The sequence below is a fragment of the Puma concolor genome, chromosome B2, assembly GCF_028749965.1.
Source record: "Puma concolor isolate L17-30 chromosome B2, mPumCon1.1.hap2, whole genome shotgun sequence".
Lineage (NCBI taxonomy): Eukaryota > Metazoa > Chordata > Mammalia > Carnivora > Felidae > Puma > Puma concolor.
Genome location: NC_141671.1, coordinates 136,293,621 through 136,319,726, shown reverse-complemented (window position 1 = coordinate 136,319,726; position 26,106 = coordinate 136,293,621). Strand labels below are relative to the sequence as shown.

The window sequence follows — 26,106 nt, the reverse complement described above, 5'->3', positions numbered from 1 at the left end:
GACACTCCATCTCTTATCTCTTTCGGTATGTATCTTCGGTCAACCCTGCTTTTGCCTCCTGCTGGGTTGTGTTTGATTTCCATCCTGTGCGAAGCCAAGGAGCCTCCTGGCTGATTCTGTGGGACTGTCCCCCACTCTGGGTCCTCAGACCCGGCCCGCCTGCATCGCTAGTAAGTGGTTCTATCCTCTGAAGATGTACTTGTCACCGAATAAAAAATATATAGCCATGGTCATAACATGTAGTTTCAAGGAAAAGATGAGAGTTTCTGCCACCAAAATTTTTTTTTTTTTTTAAATTAAAAGCCATCTTAAAACTATTTCACTAAAGCATTAGGTGGTTGAGTAAATCCTGAATGGCAACCGGGCTTAGTTTCTGGTCTTGGCCCATCTATGAACACGTTACTTCACGCCACGATAAGATACAACTCCATTTTCTCAACTCTGCTTGTGGATTGTAACACGTGAAAGTGACATCACGCAAAATACTCCCATCCTCCAAACACGAACTTTCATTACACTTTTAAAAATTAAATGAGGAAAGAGAAGCTTGGGCATTGGCTGGAATTGTGGGTAATGGCACTTCAGCTCTAAGGATGCTCTGTGGCCTTGACAGCAGGGGCACAGGCTCTGGGTCACTCTCCCCCCCTGGGAACAGACTTGTACTGACCCCTCATTACTCTCTTCTCCTTCTGCTGTGCCCAACGGCCCAGGATGGGTCTGGGTGACCCCAACAGGCTCCCTGAGACACACAGACCAGGACTTCCCCTTCTTTACCACCAGATCTTGGCTGCCCGACAAGCTTTTGTTGATCTAGGTCACAAACAGGTGACAAATGCACTCTAACTCTGTTGCTGGCCCTCCCTTTTTGTTCCCAACTCTGCCCTATGGAAACAATTACTGGGGTCACAATTAACATCCCCATGGAGCTGAGGGTCCCCAAACAAGGTCCAGAAAGAGCAGACAGTTTTTGCCGAGACAGCCTAATTCTGTTGTGCTCTGGTGGGCAAGAACCCGGACTTGACGCTGGACGACCCGTAAACAGTCACGGCTGTGCCCACATCCTTTAAGGAACCACAGGGTCTCATCTGAAAACACCCCTCTCTCATAGGACTGCCACGGGAAGCACGTTGTGCCCTTCAAGAGAGATCCCAAACACATCTAAATGACAGTAACACCCATCAGGTTTCCCTAGGGATTCCCCTGGGATTTAGTGCGAAAGACAAACCAAGAAAAACCAGGCCAGAAAGTCATTTGAGAAGATGTTCATCAGGATCTGGGTCATCTGGGACAATCAGCTTTTCACGGGCAAAAACTTCCTCCCTGAGGAAGGTGCCACAGAAGTGCCACGGGACAGCCAGGGTGGGGAGGGAGAGCTCCCCGGCCTCCAGGGGCTCGCCCAGGGCGGGGTGGGCCACTCTTAGATGCCACAGGACTTACCAGGTAGCGTTCCTCCTGCCTCATGCTGGGGGTGCGGATCATGTGGTTCTGTTCCCCTCTCCAGTCTCCAAATCGACGGAAAAAATAGTTAGATAAAAACCGGTTGACGGGGTCTCTAATGATGTTGATGTAGACGGGCTGGTCTCCTCCAAACCTAACACATGCACACAAACATAGAGCTGGTTACGACCCATCACTTCTGGAGGACAGCGAAGCCCACTTAGACTCCGTTTCCCCTCTAGCTCATATATTGTCATTAGAGGACCCAGTCTGCTAAGGTACCAGTGAAGAATTCAATCAGCGAGCAGGGGTTCCTGATCGGCACTTTATTACGTGTGGGAAATGTCTGTGCGGGGACCTGCTGGGGCTGAGAGGGCTATTCCTGGCCAGCACCATGCAAACGACTGGATTTGTCAGCAGGGAGGTGTAGACATGGTCTCGTTTTCTCCCTGCGCTGTGGGTTCCTGAGGGTGGGGGCATGCGGTAGTGGGTTTTGTATTCCCAGCATTTGGCACAGACACACTGGCCGGTGGCTGGCCCTCATAGAACGTTTGATCAATTCTGATTGCCATGCTGGGTGAGACGGTGCTTCTTCTATGTTCTGATTCCAACAGTCTCAGGGCAGGTGCTCTGCAGGAAGTGGGTAACATTAGCCAACGTTTATTGAACACACTCAACATTTATTAAATCACCTTCTTGTAAACCTTTCGTGAACACCTCACAGAAGACTCACAACGTCTCCATGGAGTAGGAACCATAACCGTCCCCATCGGCACCTGGGGCAGGGAGGGGGTGAGTAATTTGTGGCTGAGCCGGGATGTGAACCCAGGCAGGTCTGGCTCCAGAATCTGTGCTCTGAACCATGGAAAGAAGATTCCAGAGTTGAGGAAAGTAATAACGTAAGGGGGCATTATGAGCACAACAAAAATCTATGTCATTATCCTCAAATGGAGGCAGGTGGTTTTAGATCAAAATAAAACGAATATCTAGGTGTTTCATTTTAATGCCTTCCACAAAGGTACTGGGTAAATGCTCTGAACGCTGGCCTGAGGGCAAGGCCTCCCTGAGGCAAAACGATCAGGTTGGCTGAGTTTTTCTTAAGGCTTCTCCCCTTTTTCTTTGACCGGCCTGCACGCAATGGCCCTGGGGAGCCTGGGAGAACACTCCAGGCTCTGGGCACAGGTCTCGCTCTGGGGACCTTCTGGGGACCCGCAGGCAGACCCTCAGGGTCCTTTTACCCTGCGACCCCGTGGCCTTCTGATGAGGATGCCTGGACATTCCATCAGGGGTCAGAAGGAGCTCAGAGAAAACAAACTGACGAGACCCCGTCCCACGACTCCCCGGCTGGCAGGCTCTGTCACCTTGCAAAAGCCAGCCCAGAATCACAGTCACATCCTTCAGCAATTCTGCCCCATCCCATGTCCGTCCTTCTGTCCGGCACTGTCCGTGTAGGTCTGCTCTCCCGTCAGCCTATGCTCCTGGAGCCGGCAACGATGCCACTTAGCACAGTGTGAGCCACACGGTAGGTGCTCAGCCAGTGAAGACTTGAATGCCTGAGTGTATGCTTCTCAGTTTACAGGTTTCTGCTGATATCACAGGCCTCTGCTATAGACGAAAGTCGACATATCAGGTCACCCATCCTTTGTCGTGTATTAACTCACATAAGGTCCTAGGTCTATTTGTGTTTTTATCTAAAATTTTTTTTTTTAACATTTATTCATTTTTGAGGGACAGAGAGAGACAGAGTGCAAGCAAGGGAGGGGCAGAGAGAGAGGGAGACACAGGACCTGAAGCAGGCTCCAGGCCCTGAGCTGTCAGCACACAGCCCGACGCGGGGCTCGAACTCACGAGCCGTGAGGTCATGACCTGAGCCGAAGTCGGATGCTCAACCGACTGAGCCATCCAGGCACCCCATTTGCATTTTTATTTTTTTTATTATTTAAAAAAAATTTGTAATGTTTATTTTTGAGAGAGACAGAGACAGAGCGTGAGCAGGGGAGGGGTAGAGAGAGGGAGACACAGAATCCGAAGCAGGCTCCAGGCTCCGAGCTGTCAGCACAGAGCCCAATATGGGGTTCGAACCCACGAATCCTGAGATCATGACCTGGGTCAAAGTCAGACGCTTAACTGACCGAGCCACCCAGGGGCCCCAATCTATTTGCATTTTTAATGAGAAGCTTCAGAAAGAGGAATCCAAAGGTACAAAAAGAAATGACTGTCTAGTGGTGGACTTTCAGGCACCAGGCTGCGTGAATGATACTCTGGACTCCTTGACCACTCCCCACGGGAAAGGTAAGCAGGGTTAGCCGTGCCAGTACGAATCTTGTATGGACACAAGGTGACGTTCACGCAGCTGGAGGCGCATGGGAACCAACTCATCTCACAAGTCAGCTGTGCCAGACCAGCTAACCCCTATCGTCCTGGAGGTATCTTCCTCTTTTTAATTAAACTGAGTTTCGTACCTACGATAAGCAGCAACTAAAGTAATAAAGCTACGGGTTAGGAAGACGAAGCATGCGTCCCAGATGTGAATGCCGGGAGGCCCTCCGCAATCGCATCACGCTTTCAAAAAACCTCAACTGTAGTCTGTCTTCATGTGAAGAATGACTATTACCGCGAATTAGCAGAAGTGCCCAATCCTGTGAAGCAAGGCACGGCTTCCCACTGTGAGAGGGCCCTCAGTCTGGCCGCTGCCCTCTCCCCCCCGAAGGCTGCAGACTGACAAGGCTTCTTGGACGTGGGTGACGTGCTCTGAGTTGCACGCGGCAGCCCAATGCAAGGTTTCCAGGATAGCTTTCCGAAACAGAAGTTTTAGATGGTTTAGGAATTTATTAAGTATCAGATAATATAATAGCCACTCTCTCGAAATTTCTAACTGTAGAGAGACGTCTGATAGAGATCTCCCCCATTCCAGAAGTCAACAGTAATAATGGTTTCAGGCTGCCAGCCCGGTCCTTTGTCTAGGACAGAGCTCCCCCCCCCCCCCAAACTGGTAACACTGGGGTGGCACGTTAGTTACACCCAAGAGGCCAGAATACCACCCACGCTTCCCAGGGAAACAAGTTTCCCCCCTCAACCCATCCTCTCTCGAGATCAGTTTCTCCTCCTCCTGCAATGTTTGGTCCTAATCAGAATTCCTGGTCACCCTTAGCAGGTCTCCCAGTCTCCTGAACGTAGGGCTGCTGATCTGTGCCAGAAACAGAAGGCTTTGCACGCCCACCCAATCTCAGGCCACACAACACTCTGCCTTACGTTTTCAACCCTGAAGGGAAGACTTCCAGAGCCTCCCGGTGAAGTCCCTCCTATTGGCCAGCCTGACAGCTGAGGTCTTTGGTGTACCAGCCAAAATTCCCAGTCTTCTTTTATCCAGACTTCCTTTTGTTGATCCCCCCCGACATAAAGAATCAGCTTCTCTTTTTGTTTGTGGCCGGTGTTTTTGTTTGTTGGTTGGTTTTCGTTGGTTTGTTTGTTTTTAAAACTTTTAGCCTTTTCGGCTTCAATTTTAATTCCTGTAAATTCTTTTGTGCGTGTTTCTTCTTGAAAATTCCTTTGGCAGTTGTCTTCAGACTTATTTCCTTTTATTTTTTAATCTGTACTACTAATTTGGCCTTTATGAAGCTCTAAAAAATTGTGCTGACCACAACTGAGGAAAGGTTCTGCATTGTGCAAACATCCTAGAGCAGAGGAGGCGGGCCATATTTTGTTTTTCACTTAACAACCCACGCTCTTGTCCCTTGGTCACCACAACAGCTACTGCATATGTGAAGCTCTCTTTTAAGTCATCCTAAAATAGCAGGCGTTTCCACTCTTTGGCTTCTGTTCATACACCGTATTTATCAACTCTTCAATCACCCCCTGTGGGTCTCCTTCCGACCCTCTGCAAATTTACCATATTCTTTTCATTTTTGTGTTTTGATGAGAAGATGAAGACCCAAGGCAGAATGTAATTCTCGAGAAATGATAACTGCATGGCTCTCACTTTTTTCCCATGAATTCCTAAATATCTCATTCTGAGGATGTTCTTTCGTATCTGCCCCCCACTGCTGCCTTAATCAGTCAACCCGCAGCATTAGCCACCTCCCCAATAGCTACGCAAAGCAAAGCAGGTGGGAAAGAATTTTAGGCATACTTTCATCAACTTGCTGGTGATATTCTGCCTAGAATATTACTGCACATAGTAAACAGCAAGACTTATGACCCCAGTTGTTCTGGGGAATTAAGATTGTGTTGTCCTCCCATTATGGTAGAGTTTGCTAGGGCTGGGAACATTTTTTTGAAAGTATGTCTTCTTTTTTGTGTGTTTGTTTAAATTATGGTAAAATATACATAACGGAAACATTTCACGTATACAGCCATCCCCAGAACTTTCTCCTCATCCCAAAGCCGAGCTCTGCGTGACCCTCCACTTGGCCCCTGGCAATTTCCATTCTACTGAAAGTGTATCTTCTTCTCACCTCTGGCCTAAAAGTAGGGGTTATTCCTTGTGCTGTTACCTAACATTCAAAGATGGTAAGTGCCCCGTGGCTAGAAGCCCGGCTTTGATCCCTGGGGAAGAGACACTTTGAAGTGACAGAAAGGCCATCATGGAAAAGGCTGTGATTGTTTGGGGGGCAGGCTGAGGAGCTGCCCACAGGAGGAGGGAAGGAGGGATGCTTATTTGCTGGTCCTTCGTTGGAATGGGGTCAAAGGGCCACCGAGTATCCTCCCAAACCCGAGACGGGGGCACTTTGGTCCCTGCCGCCAGGGAGAGGATGTCACTTCACGAAACACAAGCAGAGAAGACTGAGCCTCCTCGGCTCTGTGGCGTGTCCTGAGGGAAGAGAGGGGGATGCTGAGTGGGGACAAATGTGGGTGAAGGGAGGGCCGGCTGGGATACTGGAGTGAGGGCTCCTGCTTGGAGCCAAGGGGACTCCACAAGAGGGAAGGTTGTTCATAGCAGGCAGTGAGGCGGGCTCAGGGAAAAGTCCAGAGGACACTAATCTCCGTCGGGCCAACAAAGCACGTGGGCTTATGTGTCCCCTGACCAGCGCCATCCGCTCAGGGGAAGGGGAAAGTGAGAAGAGAGCGCCATTTTCCCAAGATTAGTCCAGCAGTGTTTCAACAGGATGAAATCAAGCTTCAGGAGGGAAAGACAGCGTTCAGCAGCTGCTGATCTCAACTGTTACCTGGAAGCCCTCTTCAAAAGTGGAGCTTTCTGTCACCGTTACAAAAGATTTGCAGGGCACGGCCTGAAAGTGGGTGGTTTTGCCAATGAGAGCGAAAACAAAGTCAACATTCAGAAATAAGCTGTGGAAACCAGACGGAATTATGGAATTATTAAGACTGGATTTGTTTTGTTAAATAGTGCCATCAGAGGGCAGCCTTTGTTCACGCCAGTAATTAAGGCTTCTTTAAGGGAAGAGAGAAAGTGTCCAAAACGCTGCTCCTCGAACATCACACCCTGCCTGCTTCTTGAGTGATTGATTTATTTTTAAATATTTTGCTTTTGTGAGTTAGTGTTGGCGTGGGAGCCAGCATCTGCGATAAATAAGGAAACAGAAGAAGTGAAGGAGGGCGAGGGAGTCATGAATGAGAAATGAAGAATCCCGTGAAAAAAGGGCTCTGAGACGGGGTAGTTTGAAATGGTTTAGCGTACTGATCTAGCCTGTAATTCGCTTGGACTATTCTGACAGCACCTTGCTCTGACACGTAACTTCCTCATGTCTTCCCTGCAAGACACAAGTTGGGAGTTGAGTGGCGGTGGGGGGGGGGGCGCACAGGTTGGAAAGTTACTGCCCCCTCAGACCCCCCAAAACACTTGCAAACAAACAGTGGGGGCAAGGGGAAGATGAATTGAACTGTCTGTCACGGTCTTTCAGTGTGTGGATCTAAGCCGCACCTGAGGAGATGCCGTTCATGCGGAAAGGCTGACATTTGTCAAAAATTATCATTCTCTCGGTTAGTTCAACAACCGGGAATGGACACATTAGATGGCAGTACACAAATAGTAAAAGTCCTCCTAAATCATCACAACAAAGAAGGGCATCTTTTAGGCCAAGATCATTTTTGACTCAATTCTCCAGGTAGTCCAGTTGGAAAACATGTGTCCGGACCAAATGTTTAAGCGGTTCAAAAACCGTATGAGGGAGCGGTCTAGTGGAAACCCTCACAAATCCCAACTGGCCTGAAATTTCTGCTGAGTTTGGAGTGTTTATCTCCTCTGGTGGGACGCCTTCCCCGAAGCAACGATGGGAACATCAGTTTGGTCTGATAACTACTGCTTTCTATGGTTGAATTAATAAGACTGGGTATCGTGAAATGGTCCTTTCAGGTCTAAAAATAGGGAACAGAAGGAACAGAGCAAGATGCCTAGATGATGAATAAATGAAGCAGCTCGGCTATCTAATCACCAAGAGCTCACAGGAGAGGACCTATATTTCAAGATAAGGATGCCATAGTTAATGGGGGAAAAAAGAAATAAAGGCAATTCGTTCTGGGATAATGCCGTACGCTTCAGAAGTTCAGAACATTGGCGTGCACGAGGTGTGGGGAGAGAGGTGACTTCCATTCTTATGTTCTGCTCACCAGGAAGTGTCTTGCTGCGTGTTAAGAATGTCAGGAAGACTAGAAACGAAATATCAACAAAGAATATTAAGCTGCACTATCAATTTTTCTCTTAATGACCTCATTATCTTGAAACAAGCCAACCATATGGCTGTCAGCAACGATCGTGGTAGGTTTCTTAAGAGTAGCTCAATTATCTCTTTGCCTTACAATTCAAAATATGGAAGTCATTTTTTAGAAGCACGGGAAAGCCCTCTTAACAAGTTCCCACTTAGTTGTTTTTCTGTTAATTGTATACTGGGGGGCTTGCTCTGTATGCCCGTACATATGGAGGTCTCGTACCTGGGCACCCCTCTTCCCACCCCCCCCCCCCCGGCTCCCTGCCGCCTTGTGCGTGTGGGGTGGCAGGAGAGGACATGATCGCTTCCGCAGATAGCATGGGCTTTTTAAAAGGAGCAGAGCTGCTCAGGCCAGTGTCTCTTTTTTCCTGCTTAGAACTCTTGACTGCCAGCCATTTTTGCTGTGCTCACCCTTGGGGCTCCCATCTATGGATTCCTCTTGGTCCCTCTCTTTGTCCGGTTTTAGCTCATGCTGGTCCCTGTGCCACCAGTGCCCTTCCCCTTTGTCTAACGCTGACCTGTCCCTCATATCCCAGAGGCAAGGGCTCCTGTTCTGGAAGGCCCTCCCACTCTTCCTCCCTCAGGGAGGGAGGGTCCCGCCTCCCCTGTGGGAGAGACTGCCACTCTCTCTCCTAAAGCCCATCACACTTTGCTGCCAATCCTTCCTCGATGGAAGAAGAACAGACACTTGCCCTAAAGCAGCGAAAGCGTTTCTAGTTCACTGTGGAAGCCCCGGTCCTCCAGCAGTGAACAGGACATAGAGGGTGCCCGGCAAAACACGTGTTTGGCTGAACAAAATGGAATGGAAGGTGGAGAAGTCAGCACGAGCCGGGCCCTCTCCTCAAGGTATCTCGGGAGACACTGCGAGCCTGCTTGGGAACTCAGCCATCGGCTCAGAAAGAGGCTTCGACGGCAATGCCTCTTGAGTGCCAATTGGCAACACTGTACAGGTGTCTTTCAGCAGCGGCAGAACGATGTGCTCGCTTCGGCAGCACATATGCTAAAACCAGAGGCGGCAGAACGCTCTCACAAACCACTTCGAGGAGAAACTACAAAGGTAGTTTGTATTGCCCTAGGGCCGAGCGGTTGCTGGAGACATAGGAACGCGCCATTTCTAATATACAAATAGACACACAACCTGGATGGAAAAAAAATCACAAGTTATGCAGGGATTCCAGATGAGAATTAATAGGAAAGTACGAGGCAAAAAAGATTATTGGCATATACCACAGGAAAGATTACTTATAACAATCTCCTCCGTAAGGAAAACAGGAGTACGTGTTTCAGTCTTGCTCAAGTATAAATTGCTATACTTTATTAAGAATGATCGGGGCGCCTGGGTGGCGCAGTCAGTTAAGCGTCCGACTTCAGCCAGGTCACGATCTCGTGGTCCGTGAGTTCGAGCCCCGCGTCAGGCTCTGGGCTGATGGCTCGGAGCCTGGAGCCTGTTTCCGATTCTGTGTCTCCCTCTCTCTCTGCCCCTCCCCCGTTCATGCTCTGTCTCTCTCTGTCCCAAAAATAAATAAACGTTGACAAAAAAAATTTAAAAAAAAAAAAAAAAAAAAGAATGATCTATTTTGGGGGCGCCTGAGTGACTCAGTCAATTAGGCGGTCTGCCTCTTGGTTTTAGCTCAGGTCATGATCTTGCAGTTCGTGAGTTCAAGCCCTGCACCAGTGTGGAGACTGCTTGGGATTCTCTCTCTCTCTCTCTCTGCCCCTCCCCACTTGCGCTATCTCTCTCTCTCAAAATTAATTTTAAAAAACTTAAAAAATATGTTAAAAAAAGAATGATCTGGGGCGCCTGGGTGGCTTGGTCGGTTAAGCGCCCAACTTCGGCTCAGGTCATGATCTCACAGTCCATGAGTTCGAGCCCCGCGTCGGGCTCTGTGCTGACAGCTCAGAGCCTGGAGCCTGTTTCAGATTCTGTGTCTCCCTCTCTCTAACCCTCCCCTGTTCGTGCTCTGTCTCTCTCTGTCTCAAAAATAAATAAACGTTAAAGAAAAAAAAATGATCTATTTTGGTACACGTTTTTTTAAGCATGCATAAGTAAGTCAGTATATATCTGGATTTATCTTATTTAAAATGAAATTATTTCCCCATAAAAATATAAACTCCACTTTGCACGTATGTAATATCCTCCCCTCAAAAAAGTTGAAGGGCTTTCCTTCATTCCTGTGTTTGGAGCATCCCTACAAGGCCAGGAGTGGGCAGAAACTGTTCCTATTTCATAGATGGGAAAACAGAGACCTCCCATCCCCACCCAGAGGTGAAACTGCTAGCCCAGAGTCATGGTCATTGGGAAGGTCTGACAGCCAGAGGTCCTGGCCGCCAGGCCAACACTGGTTTCTGGCGACGTGCTGTCTTCTCAAAGGTGTTTATCAATTTTTTTCTTTCATGATTAAATTAATCAAGATTAAACTCTTGGACATGTATGTATGTATGTTGTGTTTATTGTTTTTTAAATGTTTATTTTTGAGAGAGAGCATGAGTGGGGGAGGGGAAGAGAGAGGGGGAACAGAGGATCTTAGCGGGCTCTGCGCTGGCAGCAGAGCCTGCTGTGGGACTCAAACTCACAAACTGTGAGATCATGACCTGGGCCAAAGTCAGATGCTCAACCAACTGAGCCACCCAGGTGCCCGTTGGACATGTATTTAATAGTAGAGGCCATGATAAGACATGGTTACCATACTGTGCTTAGTTCTGCTGATCCGATTAAGGTACTGGCTTCGGCTTATCATTAGAATTTTACACTGGCCAGAGTCAATTATTAAAATCTGTTGCATTGCAATTTGTTTTGGTTGTAAAAACCTGACCCCTGAAGCAAGAAGGGTTAAATCAGAGGTTAGAGGACATCAGAGGTGACAGGGAAGGAAGCTCACCAGAAAAGCAAGGGGTGGGGGTGGGCGTGCTCTGCTCTTTGCAAGTCGTAAAATGCAATGCCTGACAGCTAACACGACCTCGTTGTCTAGTTATGTCCCGTTATGTGTTCTCGGCCGCTGGAAGTGAGAGGCAGGGCGCATACCCCAGACAATCCAGTACCAGGCCACTCTACAAATGTGGTGGGAAACACGCTCAGGCTACTGGGTCGCGGAGGCTGATCGGCAGTGACCTATATGCCTATTCACCATCCAAGGGAACTCTGGGTAGCAGGAAGGCGGGGAAATCGCAGGGAGAGCTTACTTTTAAATATAAGGCAGCGCCTGCTCTTTGCCGCTAGGTAACTTGCTACATAACTTGCTCTGCTGAATCTCACTTGATTTGCACAGGGCCTGGTGCACAGCAGGGCCTGGTGCAACAGCCCTTTGAAGGCTAAAACCTCCCACCCCCTAGACAGGTAGGCATCCCATGGCAGGGAAGCTGAGCCAGGCAGCTCAGGTGTGAACTCGGAAGCAGCTAACACTCAGGCAGAGCCCTGTCTTTCCCTGAGCGCCAGCCTCCCTGGGTGCCTGGCCCTCAGCAGGGCGTTAGGCCAGCATCAGCCAGCAAGGCCTCTTGGTGCAGACCTGCGAGGTCCTATATCCCCGCGGGAGCTTTAGCAGTAAGGGAAGTGCCTGTGAGAGGATAAGGGAGGCCCAGGGGTCCCCGGGCTGTGGAGCGGATCTGCCCCCAGACCCTGTGCTCTGTCAGTGGAAACCAACTGTGAGCACAGACTCAGGCCAGCCCATGGAGAGGAGGAATCTGAGAGCCATCGGTTTACAGTAAAGTGCAGTGACAGGGGACCTGGGCTAACGGCGGAAGAGAATGCCCAGAACTTGGGAGTTAGCAACTGAACAGATCAAGAGTCCCACAACATAAATTTGAAGATCTGCATTATTATCTGCAGCTGAAGAAAAAATCAGATTTCTAAAATACCCCCACCAGCATCAAATATGCAAGATTTAGAATAATCAAATGCAATATGAAAAAGGTACGGGGAGGCCAGTACTAGCACTTGGATCCTATAAAATACACATTACTCCTCAAATAAGTTATGCCCAGAGTCCCGTGTGGGTTCACATGGTACAAAAATGTGCAATGAAATACTTGTTGAAACACCTATCCCTTGCCTCTGAGTTTATTTGTTTTAGCACCTAGCTGAGTTTTTTCTTTAAAACACAACTATGGGGAGTGCCTGGGTGGCTCAGTCAGTGAAGCGTCCGACTTCGGCTTAGGTCATGATCTCACGGTTCGTGAGTTGGAGCCCCGCGTCGGACAGTCTCCTGTCAGTGCAGAGCCTGCTTCGGATCCTCGGTCTCCCTCTCTCTCTCTCTCTGCCCCTCCCTTGCGCTCTCTCTCTTTCTCTCAAAAATATATAAACATCGTAAGAAATCACAACTGTCACGTCAAATGGCTGTGCATTAAAATCATTTCAAGTTTTCAAAAGATTTAAGATTAGTGTTCTAGAAAGAACTGAAGCTTCTGTCCAAATATTTCAAATTTGGATCCCTCCACCACCAAAATAAATGGATTGAAAAAAAAGTCTTTTCAAGGGCAATTACACTACTTTGAAAACGAAGGTGGATTTTAAAATAATTGTTCGTTAGAAGGAGTTTAAGTGCTAAAAAGAAATGAAAGAACCATTAAGCTGGAAAATATCTTACCTTGAGAAGTTGAGGAAATGAACATGTCGAGTGAATAAATAGGGCTGTTCGGCAGTACTTATATTTTTAATCAGTTCCATCTATTAAAAAAAGTACAAAATTAGCATATATAGGATCTAATTTACCAAACTATATTAAGCTAAAGGTTATCTTCCCTACTCCTTTATCCTCACTCATTACCACTTGGACCAGGGCCAAACAGCTGTGTTTTGTGCAACAGTTGTGAACTTTACATTAGGCTTCTTGCTGAAATTGATAGTCTTGTATTTAATTTAGTTGATCGCTACCATGAAAACAATGTGACAGGTTAAGTCACTTTAACTTGAGAATTCAGTGCGGCTGTACTGAAATGCAAGTAAAAAAATGTCTCTATGCCCCTTCTTTGGGAGTCAAGACAAGGCAAGAGGTTAAACATCATTTTACATTTCTATAATTACATTCTTGAGATATACAGAAATATTTGAAGCCAGGTCTGCAGAATTTAAAAGCGAGAACAAAATGAGGCAATACCTTATGATGTTCCTTTTTGATTTCAAAAATGTACAAAGCAGGTATTTTATAGGGAACACACAAAACACCCAAAACTTCTCGGTTTTCTGGTGGGTGGTCATCTGAAGTATTTATTTGCAGTTATCAGCAAGGCGAAGAGGAGTTTATATTTGTATAAACTAACGTTTACGGTCTTCTGGAACATGTCATGATACAGAAAATGTTTAGTAAAATCTGTTAGAAATTCCAAGCATTCTTCTGACTCCCTGACTTCCTGAATTCCACTTTCCTTAGATTTTCGAATTGGCCCCATCAATACTGACACACAGTGGAATTTTTTTTAAAGCACATTGAAAATTGCCACTTTGGATGTACATTACCTCTTCGGAAACAGTCCACGTAGAACACTGGAAACAAAGGCGGTCGTTCATGTGTTAGCCACAGTAGCAATAACCACAATAAAACCAGAGTCCAGAACTCCAGGTTTGGGTCGAGCCGGACAGAAAACCTGAATCTGCCTGGTTCCCTCATGTCCGGCACAGGGCTCACGTCATAAATAAATGCTCAACAAATATTTGCTCAACAAATAACTGCTCAACAAATAACTCCCCCTAGTACCTGCATTTTAGATTGTTACGGCAGGATCTCAGTGTCTCAAGCCTTTAATTAGATATTCAGGCTCACAACGACTGTTTGAAGAAATGAAATTGAATTTTAAAGGTAAATGACTGGCACTTCCTAACCTCCTACACGGTTCATCAGTGGCAGGCCTGGGTAAATGATGATCTGCCTGTCCCCAAGCTTGAGTATAAAAGGAAACTGAACCCTGCTTCTTTATCTGTTGTTTATTCTGTGCACCACTCCCTCCCTCCACACACCCCTTGCATGTCCCAGCACCTGTTTTTGGCAACAGAACTTCCTGCTGGGTCACCTAAATTTTCATTTTTGATGGATCTAACAAATAGACTTACAGATTTGGAAGCACAACCGAAGACTTCTGTTTGCTTAGAAACATAACTCTACGTTAAACGTGCTTAACGCGAAGACCACGTAATGCTTTAATCTCTAGATTATTTTGATTCAAGTATTTCTCTGCATACATGAAAGTAATACGAGAGAGCCCCTCGTATCGTACAGGAAGACTGGAAGAACAGGTCAGAAGGGCAACTGTTTCTTTCGCCTATTCTTCAGCATCATAATATATCCTGTAAACACATGCCAATGTGTTCAATTTAATGGAAGAGCTGTAGTGGTTCGATTTGGAGAGCAGTGTCGTAATAGTTCTAAAGCTGTCTATCTCACAAGGAGAAACGGATTCGCGGTGACAGCGTGTCACCCTTTCTAGACGTACCCTTAAACGTAGGTGAGAAGTACTAATGCTCATGTTTAGTGCATCGGTACACCGAAGTCGGAGCGTATATCCAGCTCTCACACGCTCCATTGCTGCACACAACAGCGAAACCACGTACGAGGCCCCGCAAGCATGGGTGTAAGGCATTATGGTCAAGGTGTCCTTTGCTTTGTCTTCACGAATGCTAAGACTTTCCCTAGGTCTAACGGCAGGCAGTGGTCTCCCGTGCCCCTGCTGCCCTTCCCCGGAGTTTCGTCCTGGACCTCCACGGTTGCCAGCGGCCTGCCTTTTCTCTGGCCCGAGTCTTATCTGCACGGGTGGCATCACAAGTGATAATGGCACTACCTAAAATCGTCTCAGAAACCACCTGTCCTTTTCCTTGGCTCATGCAAGGCCACTGCCAGCCTTTATTCTGATTCCATTGCCTACATTCGTCATTCATTCACTCAGCATTTATGGAGTACTTACTAGGCTTTGGAGACCCTGGAGATCAAAACATAATTGAGGTGAGTGAGAAGACACAGAAAGACAAGACAGTGGAGTGTGTCCTAATGGTGTCCCCAAATCCACGATGACACTCTCGGTCCTCATCCATCTTTACTCCTTATCCAGCTTATGCCATCTCTGCAGAATGTGGTCCTGGCTGATGGTACTCTCCATTCATCCATACCTGGCTAATGGTATGGTATCCATACCATTTCACATTTGATCTGGCTCTTTCCTGACACTCGTATTTAGTCACTTGCTGAGTTACGTTGATTTTACCTTTAGTATGACACTCAAATGGCATTTAAGGTGTCCTGTGGCCAGCCAAACAAGACCTCTCCTTGTTCCTTCCTTATACTGTGTCCAAGCTTGACCATATCCAAGCACAGGCTCAAGCTTCCTCTTCTGGAATGTTCTTCCTCTTTTCTCTGCAGGTCCAAACCCTAACCACCTTTTACATCCTGCTAAAATGCCTACCTCTTTCAAAGTAGCCTTCCCGGATCTCCTTTTATTCAACATCCATTGATTTCCAACTCTGTGTCAGGCAATGTACTGCTTGGGGTTGTTGCTATAGAGACAAAAGATCGGGTTCTTGCTCTCAAGAAGCTCAGAGTCTTGCCGGCAAGCTGGACCATTATGTGATACCATTATGTGATAACCACCATGGGGTAGAATGCACAGAAGTGAGTGGCCTATCCCTGCCTGTAGGTGGAGAGTTAGTGTTTCCTCAAGGAGGCATTCCTGAGTAGTTGGCAAGGATTCACAGGAGTCAGCAAGTGAAGAAAGGGACCTGTGGACTGCAGACAGAGGAAACAGTAGACGCAAAGGACAAAACCCGAAATGACCTGGATATTAAAACTGCCAGGAGTTCTGTGTGCTAGGCATTGGCTGTGGGATCTGCGGGGCAGTAGAAACAACTAGAGAGGAAGGCAGAAGCGGGTAATTGAGGGCCCTGCAGGCCATGTGAGGGATTCTGATCTTTATGCTATGGGCAATCCACAGTCAGAAAGGGCTTTCCTTCCAGATCTGAGATCGGGGCAGAGAATGTAAAGAAAGGAAGGGTTAGAGACAGCTTAGCTAGGAAGACGGGGCAATAATCCCAAGAGGAAATGACGCTGGCATGAACTAAAATAGTGCTTCCTAGTGTGGCCCCCAGACCAGCAACATCGGCAGCAACTGGGGTCGCAACTTGTTAGAGATGCTCAGGCCCCACCCCAACCAACCAACCAAATTAGAAGAAACTCTAGTGGGTGGGGCCCATCAGTCTGTGTGGGGTATTTCTTGTTCGTTTCTTTATTTTGAGAAAGAGAGAGAAAGCACACGCACAAGCATGGGAGGGGCAGAGAGAATCCCAAGCAGGTTCTACACGGGAAGCACAGAGCCTGACACCAGGCTCGAAGCCACAAACCGTGAGATCATGACCTGAGCCGAAACCAAGAGTTGAACACTTCACTGACTGAGGCACTCAGGGACCCCATCAATCTGTGTTTTAACAAGTCCTCCAGTAGATTCAAAGGTACTGAGGGTTGAGGACCACAGAAGGAAGTCACTGAAAGTGAAGACAGATGGGGAGGTTTAGGGACATTAAGAAGGATCTTCCTCAGGCCTGTGGCCAGGTGGCAGCAGAAGGGAAGGAGAGGGAGTGGTCAAGAGAGCATCCCAGAGCCCTGGCCGGATTCGGGCACAGGCTGGTGCCCATTCGTGGGGATGGGAACGCACGGCAGGAACACGTCTGGCTGCAGAAGTCAGGGCAAACGGGTTTGGTTTTGAACACCTTTGGCTAGAAATGCTGTTGCCTCTTTGATCTCCCACAGAGCTTTGAGGATTTTCCAGGACATACATTTTTTTTTACGTTACATCATAGTTGAGTTTGTGTGCTGTCTTTGAGCCAGACTGTAAGCTCCTTGAGGGTCGAGGCTGGGCTCTAACTGCTCCCCCAGAAAGCCTGGCACAGAACACATACCCCATCACTGTTTATGGCATGAAGATACCCCTTCCAAAAGAACTTCTTTGGAGTCAAGAAACGTATAGCTCACTGAAGACAGAATTATCTCTCAGGCAATGGAAGCTAGCCTTTCTGGGACAGACCTATACACTCATCACCCTGGTGTTACACCATCTAAGACACAGCAACACTAAACTATCATTTCCTGGCTGGTTTCTGGGCTCTGCAGTGTCCAGAAGCTCTTTCTTCACGTGCTGCCATTCATCCTCAAACAACTCCGCAAGTTAAGTAGTATTATCTACACTTTACAGGTTAAGACACTCAGGCACAGAAGGGCTGTGTAAATTGTTTAAGATCTCACTGCTAGAAAAAGGTGGCATCAGGATTCAAACACAAGTCGGTCTGACACAAAAAATCCTGCTCTTTATCACTAAGCTGCAATCTCCTACCATTCCCAGTGCTTTCTGATATATACATGACCTCTTAAAAGGGAGGAAGGGGGTGCCTGGGTGGCTCAGTCAGCTAAGTGTCTGACTTCAGCTCAGGTCATGATCTCATCGCTAGTGAGTTCGAGCCGCGTTATCGGGCTCCCTGCTGTCAGCATGGAGCCCACTTCGGTTCCTGTCTCCCTCTCTCTCTGCCCCTCCCCAGCTCGCACTTGCTCTCTACCTCAAAAATAAATAAAAAACATCAAAAAAATTTTTTTTTACAAAGGGAGGAAGAGGTCGCTTAGCAAAATAACTCCAGGGACTAAAGAGGGTTTATGGGGATGTGCTTTTTCTATCCGTCCTGTGATGTGTTAAAAAACTGAAAGTTACAACAGGTGGAAAAGCATTAAAAATAATTAAATACGAAAGCATTAAAATATCAGAGAAGATATGTTTTTTAACGTTCCTGGTGGGAAAACAGTATATTTTCAGAAGAACAAGAATGAATTTAAAATACTGGGGGGAAAAAAGCTATGGAATGGAATGGAATATACCTAAAGGAAGAAGTTGAATCACAGCGCATCTGAGAATGAAAAAGAACTGAGGTTAAAAAACAAAAAGGCAAGAATCAAACAGAATTTATAATGCAGACGATCTGCGAGGAAGTAATTTTAAACTTTGTTTTTAATCTAACTGGCTGGGATGGTACAGCAGAAAACCTTTACCTGTGGTTCTACAAGCACAGCTAGTGAGTGAAAGACTCTGCTCCCGACTTCTTTAGAAAATACTGGTCAGCAGTAATTGACAAGAGTGTTGACCCGAGTCAGGTCTGAATGCTTGTGTCACTTGTGAGTAACTAGACGCCCTATAATTTGGAAAACATCTTCATGAAAGAAAAGACATGTTTTTCACACATCAAAGCTAAATAGGGAGCAGCTCAGGGGAGAAATCCGTGGCCCTTTAACCTCAAAGCGTGGGGGGATGGCTAATCTTCCCCTCTTCGTCCTGCTTGGGGAAGAAGCCTGTCTAGCTCCAGCCAGGATGGTCTTCCCATCTTCAGCTCATGGCAACAGATGCCTGCAATGAAGAATACGTCCACCAGGGGGGGCAATGACATGAACAAGGCAAAGAGGCTGGGTCTGAAGGGCAGAGTCAATCTCGCCACTGCAACTGGAAGGGGAGGAGAAAACATTTGAATTTTCCAGGCCTTGTTGCTTCTACCTCCTTTTTACCTTTTCTTTCTACCGAGTTTCCATTTAGCGGACTCGGCTTTTGTCTGTAGGAATCCAAGATGAGGCCTTGTTTGCAGAGTTCATCCTTCCTGTGGCCTGGAGACAGATTGATTCTCTGCTAATCTCGTTGGTTTGATTCCGAGGTCCGGCTGGAGCAGCTCCGATGCCTGCGGACACTGTCACAGCTACTATAAAGTCAGGAAACCTTGAGGGTCGTTCTACGGAGACTTTTCCAGCAGGTTTCAAGCAAGGGATAAATGTGCAGGCTTCTGAGGAGGCACCACTCGATAATACTTCAGAGGAAACATGATGTCTTTGGAGGTTTGAGAGATCCTCAGGTGAAAAAGGAACTTTCCTTGCTTAGTGGGGTTCTCGCTTTAATAAAAAGTTCCTAATAATTAGAGCCTTTCATGCAATGATTTTTCACTAGAATTGTGCATGAAGACTTCTTTGGGAATTTTTTTCCCCTCAAAGATACAAATACCTGTTTGTAGTCGGGCCAGGAAACATGTGTCATGAAAAAGCTCCCCAGAAGATTTTGATGCCTGTCATGGTTAAGAACTGTTTATTTAATGGCTCCCCATTGCCCCCTGAATAAAGTTCCAACTCCTTAGCCTAGGACTCAAAGTTCTCCAGGATCTGACCCTGGTTCACTTTCGAGTTTTATTCTCCCCCATTCTTCTCGACCACTTGCTCCTTCCTATAAAATGGGGCGATAATACTTTCCTGACGATGTTAAAGGATTAGAAATAACGTACACAAACATCTGGCGCTTAACGTGCAGTGTTACTAGTAAGTCCTTAGTAAGTATTCACCAAAACGAATGAAGAAACAATAGCGAGACCGACTCCATAAAGGAGTGAGCGAACCTTTGTTAAAACAGAGAGGCCAGAGGCACCTGGGTGGCTCGGTTGGTTAAGCGTCCGACTTGGGCTCAGGTCCTGCCTGATCTCATGGGTTTGTGGGTTCCTACCCCAATGTCAGCAGTCAGCACAGAGCCTGCTTTGGGTCCTCTCGGCCCCTCCCCTGCTTTCTCTCTCTCTTTCAACAATAAACATTAAACAAACACACACACACACACAAAAACCCAGAGAGACCAGATGCCCCTGCCCTAGGGAAACCCAGGAGGAGCCCTCATGGCCTCTAGACCATTTCCAAAGCCACCATGGTTTCTTTAGGTGGGTTTTCCATTTTGGAGTTACACTTCTACACAGACACAGTCAGGATTTGAACTTGCACTGGTGAGAGAAAGGCAAAGGGAGGTTTAAAACATGGTGAAGAAATTCTGTTTTTGACCAAGAGACTAAAGCAATCTAGAGCACATGGGCACAGGGTCTCTGTCTCTTCAATCCTTTGAATACTTTTCAAGGTTTTGATCATTTGAATAGCTGTTGAATAGCGTCAAAGCAGATGTGAAGTTTATAGTGAAATAGTAGCCTTTCCTGGCATGATTCACAGAAGTGAATAGGTTAGTCCAGCATTTTCCAAGCTGTGAGTTGGAGTTCTGTGGGATGCATGTGACAGCCACGAGCATTCATGAAGGCTCCCCTGGTCAATTAAGGCTAGGAAACTCTAGGGGAAAGCCAGATAAATAGAGTGTCAATTTTGCCTTTAACTGGAGGAATTCTCAGTCTTTAAAATGTGAACAATCGTTATAAATCTCCTAGAGGGGGACCTGCGAGCAGCGTTTCCTAAATTTATTTAACCATGATATTTTCTTCAAAAAAAATTTTTTTTCAGTGTCTTAGAGGACAATGCTGCATGATAGTTTTGACAGGAGTCTTAACCCTGTGTGACATTTATTTCATTAAAAAAAAAAAAAAGTTTTCTGGACTCTACCCCACAATCTCCAGGAGAAGGGCCATTGCAACTATATGTTCCAAAAGGCTCCGCTGGAGATTCTGCTGTGCGGCCAGAGTGGAAAACACCACTGTGTTAGGAGAATGGCTTTGGATTCAGGAAGACGTAGGTTCAAGTCCAAACAGCACAGACGTTCTATTATGTTACATTTGGCAAGTGACTTAATCTGGTTGTCTTAATTTTCCCATCCATAAAATAAAGAGTTATACACACTCAGTCGTATCATTTTTGGTCCAAAAGAATTAAATGAAATAATGAAGGAAAATAATTAGCATGTAGTAAGTGCTGTTTCCAACTCGCAATCCTCAGTAGCTCCAACATAAATAAAACTGTGAAATTATTTTCTTTCTCCATTCCTTAGGCTCCCACGCCAACAATTTTTGCCCCTCTTCAACAAGAATGAAATAATTCTGAATCCTTATATCCTGTTCCTGGGGTGTACCTTTGCTGTACTCAGACTGATGTTCTGAGAGAGTGTCAGACCATTAACGAAGATGGTTGGGAGTCTGTCGGCGATCACTCTCCTGTCTTCCGCAAAACAGTTCCCTTTCAAAATCTGCATGTTCCAAGAGTTTATCTACACCAGCCCAAGAACCCAAAATCTGGTTTCAGGGTATAAATGCAATGATGTCACCATAAGCTTGTGTCATATGCCCCGAAAAGGCCCAGCATCTGGCCAGTAGCATCTGCCTATGCTCTTCTGTTGAGGTGGTTTTAAAAATATAAACTTCAATGGTATTTCTATTTCCATAAGGGCAGATATAATGGGCTTTTAATTGGCATTGTAACAGTTGGTGTCTTCATGCTCCTTTTCCTTCTTAATAATCCCTTCAACGTCTTATTCCATTAAGTAGACTTTGTTAAACTTAGTACTACGTGTGTGTGTGTGTGTGTGTGTGTGTGTGTGTGTGTGTGTGTGTATAAGGACAGCTATCTTCTGGGAAGAAATGTATACACAGATTTGACTCTGGCCCACACAAGTGCTTTTGTGTATGAATGGGCTGGTATAGATAATTCCAGTCTTATAGTGGACACGATTCCAAAGTTCATTTGTAAGTCAGTAGTTGGGAACTTGGAACACATTTTCTCATAAAAGAACTGTTCTACATGGTGGAGAGAGGCCTGGCCAGCCCACAACAGTCTGTTTAACTCCTACCGCACCTGAAGTGGAATTGTTATGAACTATGGAGAACAATGTTTCCATGGGAACACATTTTCAGAGCTCGCCTGCTGAAGGTTGGGAACCACTGACTGTAAAATTTTCACTCACCTACTAAATCACTTCTTCCTTCTTCCTTTAATAAATTACCAAGCAGAGGAGCTATTCTGACCACAAATTGTTGCTTCAATATATTAGGTTAAAATAATGTTTCTTTTCCTCCTCTTGTTTTGTGCATTTTGCAACTTTAGCCAAAGGGGTGCATATAAGGGGGAAAACAGTTCCTTCAAACACTCTTGGACTTCCTCCCACTCAGGTTCTTGTCACTTCTCGGTTCCCTCTGCATGTCACAGCCAGTCAGCTAGTGGCAGAGAGACAGCTGTCACTCTTACATTTGCTTTCACATCGAAATCGTTTGGTTTTTTTTCAACCTTATCAGTCCCTTAAGTTTTTAGGACGTGCCTTATAACTTAACAGAAATCTGGAATAACTAAGTAATAAATATATTCTAGGTCACACTGACCACAGGAATCAGAAATGTTTCAACTACACCATACACAGATTCTGCTAGAAGCTGTATAAATATATCACAGAATCACAGGGCTGGAAAGAACCTTAAAAGATTGTCTAGTCTGTTCCCTGGCTTCCAGACAAGCCAATCATTCCAAACAGATGAGAGCTAACCTCTCTTTTAGAGGAAGAGGATGACTTTGTCTTTAACCCTTTCTAGATGTAACAATGTACATAGCATTAGTAAATTACTGTTGTCTTTATGTCTAAAATGCTTCCCATGACAGTTACAACTGTATTTCACTTTCTCATGTTTGCTTCTCGTAGGAAACAAAGTAGGTTTATCTGTGCCAAGCCCCAGTATATTTATATCTATTGTCCTTTCTCTTCTAGGGCCTTCCTGAACATCCCAGTGTCTGACACTTCAGTTCCCTTTGTCCTGTTCTTTCTGGGTTATTTGTACCTTTTAGCAGTGGGAACTAAAGTTAAGCTACAGAGTTTGATGAGGCATCTGAGAACTGAGCGGTTTCCCCTTTCCACGCATAGGAATATTTTAAAGTAATCCATATGCAGACCCAAAGACCTAGGACTCCAAGGAAAGACAAATTTAATAATTGTAATAAAGCTGCAATAACATAGGCTATTTATTTATAGTCACTCTCTTTCAGGCAGTGAAAAGGGCATAACTAGCCTGATAATAACAGCTTTTCGATCAGGCAAGGAAATTAAAGAGAACCTACCCCTACTAAGGTTATTCATAAAATGTGATATCCTTAAATGTCACCAAGTGTAATTTTTCTATTGCAAGCCTACCGCACAACCTATAAGGGCCAATCTCAAAATATTTTTGGCTAATTGGGAATGACTATTCAAACTCGATACTCAGAGAGCCTTTCATGGAAGTTTTCAAAGGCATGGGCTTTTTGATCTCTACACTGGAAGACACTGAACATACTAGCTTTACAGCAAGGACTACTGGCTATGTTGCTGTCTTAAAAGAGTCGTACTAGCCCCCAAGATAAAAAAGAATGACAGGCTATCATAAATGAATAATGAGATCCCTTCTGTTTGTGAGGTTTTGAATGCCTCAAAGGTGAGGATTATGCCAGAAAAAAAGTAGCCATGGGTAAAAATGTTCATAATTATGGTTTCAATCTGATAGTAAACCATGTGCCATGTTTATTCCCCAAATATTTCCATACTCACTGGGTGGCGTGATGGGTAATACCGTGCGTCCGCTTGAGGGGTACCCATATGGCAAGGGGTACCCATATTAAATAATATTTCTAGGTGTGTCTGCGAGGCCATTTCCGGATGAGATTAGCATCTGAATCTGTGGACTCAGTAAAATAGATCGCCAAGCGATACAGTAGATCACCCTCCCCAGTGTGGGTGAGCGCCATCCAATCCCTTGAAGTCCTGAACAGCAAAATATGTAGAGGAAGAAGGAGTTCTCCCTGTTTTTCCTGCCTCACTGGTTAAGCTTGGATATCACGTCTTATCTTCTCCTGCCCTTGTACTGGGAGTACATCATTGACTCCCCTGGTTCCCAAGCCTTCACATTTGGAGTAAGACTGAATTAGACCAATGGCTTCCCTGGGTTTCCAGCTTGCAGATGGCAGATTGTGGGACTTCTTGGGCTCTGTTATTGGATTAGCCAATTCCTCATAATAATCTATCTATCTATCTATCTATCTATCTATCTATCTATCTATCAGTATAGATATCTCCATCCTTTTGGTTCTGTTGTCTGAGGAAGCCTGACCTATGCTGGTGGCTACTCATACATCCTAACTATCTAAGGGGACAGAAGCAACTTCGTGAGACCAGGCAAACACATCTGACCCTGTAAAATGATTGTGCCAGCACTGCGCCTAACTTCTGTACGTGAGCAAAGCACCTCAGTGGAGACTGTGGACCCTGCTTTTCTATAAACTTACGGAGTAAAATCTGTCTTCATAGCTTCCTGGCAGACTACAGCACCCCTAATCTACTGCCAGCATGACCACTCCCATCACTGGGCTACGTTACGACAGAATTCTTGGGGCGCCTGGGCGGCTCAGTCAGTTAAGCATCTGACTTTGGCTCAGGTCATGATCTCAAGGTTCGTGAGTTGGAGCCCCACATCAGATGAGCTGGAGCCCCACTTCGGGTGAACACAAACCCTGCTTCGGGTGAATCCCGCTTCCTTCTCTCCCTCTTTCTCCCTCTCTGCCACCTGTGGGATTCTCTCTCCCTGCCCCTAGCTCACGCCCTCTCTCTCTCAACAAACAAATAACTAAACAAACCAGACAGAACTCTTCCTGGGAAATGGGGTAATTCTTTGGCTTCCATTGAATATGCCAAATGCTGCTTTGGAAACTCAAAACCCCCTGAGCTCACCCATAGCAAGAAGTTCCTGCCCCCATCAACCAATCAGATTCCTGGCCCAAAGAGACCTTTCTTTGTAGTATAACCCTAAGTGTGAAAAAATGGAAAAGAAGAAATAATGAAAATAGTTTTCCTACTTCTGTCGTCAGGATGTCGGCATTATTTATAGCTCAGTGGTGTAACCATTTGAGAATTACGCGTGGCTAATTTTAGCTAAATAGACAATGATGAGTGTATACTGTCCTTCACCCATCTTAATAAAAGTATCCCTTCAAGGAAACTTCCTGTCTAAAGACTGCCTTCAGACCTTAACTTACATTTCCTTCCACACTCGGCCAAAAATACAGTATGACATTGCAACTCTGTTATTCATTTGTTAGGTGTTTGAAGGATGTCTTGTAAGGCACCCACTCATTACACAAATGAATTGACACAAAGCACAGTTTAACCATGGGCAGCGACAACTTACTTGTTCATTTTTAGTAAGCCTGGTTTTGTTGTGAATGTCTGACGTGACCAAATTGAATCCGTGCTTCTCTGACAAGATTCTCAGAAGCAAGACCACAGTACGACTCCCACACTTGCCTACCCTGTTGTACACGACCTGGCTCGGGAAAGGTAGCACCTGGGAAAGAACAAGAGAGCAAATATGAGACCTCGGGTGAAAATACTTGGGATTCTTCCCTCAGTTTCAGGACAACAAATGTCTGATCAATCTAAGCGAGAAGGGTCCATGTCAAGTCAAAGAGAGAACAGGAGCACTGGACTCATGGTTGTCCTCATAGTACGACTCGAGACAAATGGCGGACTCATTACCTTCTGCACCGACACTTACAACTGGTAAGCTTTTACGCCAATCCTAAGCCTAATTATGAAGCTTCTTTTGTTTCTTCTTAGGAACAAAATATATAAATATGTGCTGTGATGACAGTATCTTTTGCAAGTTATATTATGCTTTATTAGAACTTCATTTGTAGAGTGCTCAAGGAAAAATATTGAGATAGCAATAGAAAAATCGAGATATCAATAAAAACTCACCCTTCCACAGTGGACCATTTAGTGGTTTTAATGTTCCACACAGTTGAGCAACCATCACCACTATCTAATTCCAGAACATTTTCATCAGCCCTGAAAGAAACTCCCTACCCACTGGGGCGCCTGGGTGGCACAGTCGGTTAAGCGTCCGACTTCAGCCAGGTCACGATCTCGCGGTCCGTGAGTTCGAGCCCTGCGTCGGGCTCTGGGCTGATGGCTCGGAGCCTGGACCCTGTTTCTGATTCTGTGTCTCCCTCTCTCTCTGCCCCTCCCCCATTCATGCTCTGTCTCTCTCTGTCCCAAAAAAATAAATAAACGTTAAAAAAAAAATTTTAAAAAAAAAGAAACTCCCTACCCATTAACAGTCACTTTTCATTTCCCTCACTACCTTGGTCCCGTGAAACCATTTATCTACTTTCTGACTCCATGATTTTGCCTATAGTATTCTGGACATCTCTTATAAATAGAATCATAAAATATGTGACCTTTTGTGTCTGGCTTAAGTTAGCATAATGCGCTCAAGATTCATCTATACTGTAGTACGAATCTGTACTTTATACGG

The 26,106-nt window shown here is 45.8% G+C and overlaps 1 protein-coding gene across 4 annotated transcripts in view; it reads right to left on the bottom strand.

Annotated features, from left to right (window-relative positions):
* UST (uronyl 2-sulfotransferase) overlaps nt 1–26,106 on the bottom strand; it is a 319,150-nt gene that overhangs the window by 118,296 nt on the left and 174,748 nt on the right. For all 4 annotated transcript variants that reach the window (XM_086708095.1, XM_086708096.1, XM_086708097.1 and 1 more), the window contains exons 3-5: nt 24,979–25,134; nt 12,680–12,759; nt 1,438–1,591 (exon numbers count right to left, since the gene is read on the bottom strand). In XM_086708095.1, the coding sequence (XP_086564221.1) occupies nt 1,438–1,591; nt 12,680–12,759; nt 24,979–25,134 (390 nt within the window). The remainder of the gene's footprint in view (nt 1–1,437; nt 1,592–12,679; nt 12,760–24,978; nt 25,135–26,106) is intronic.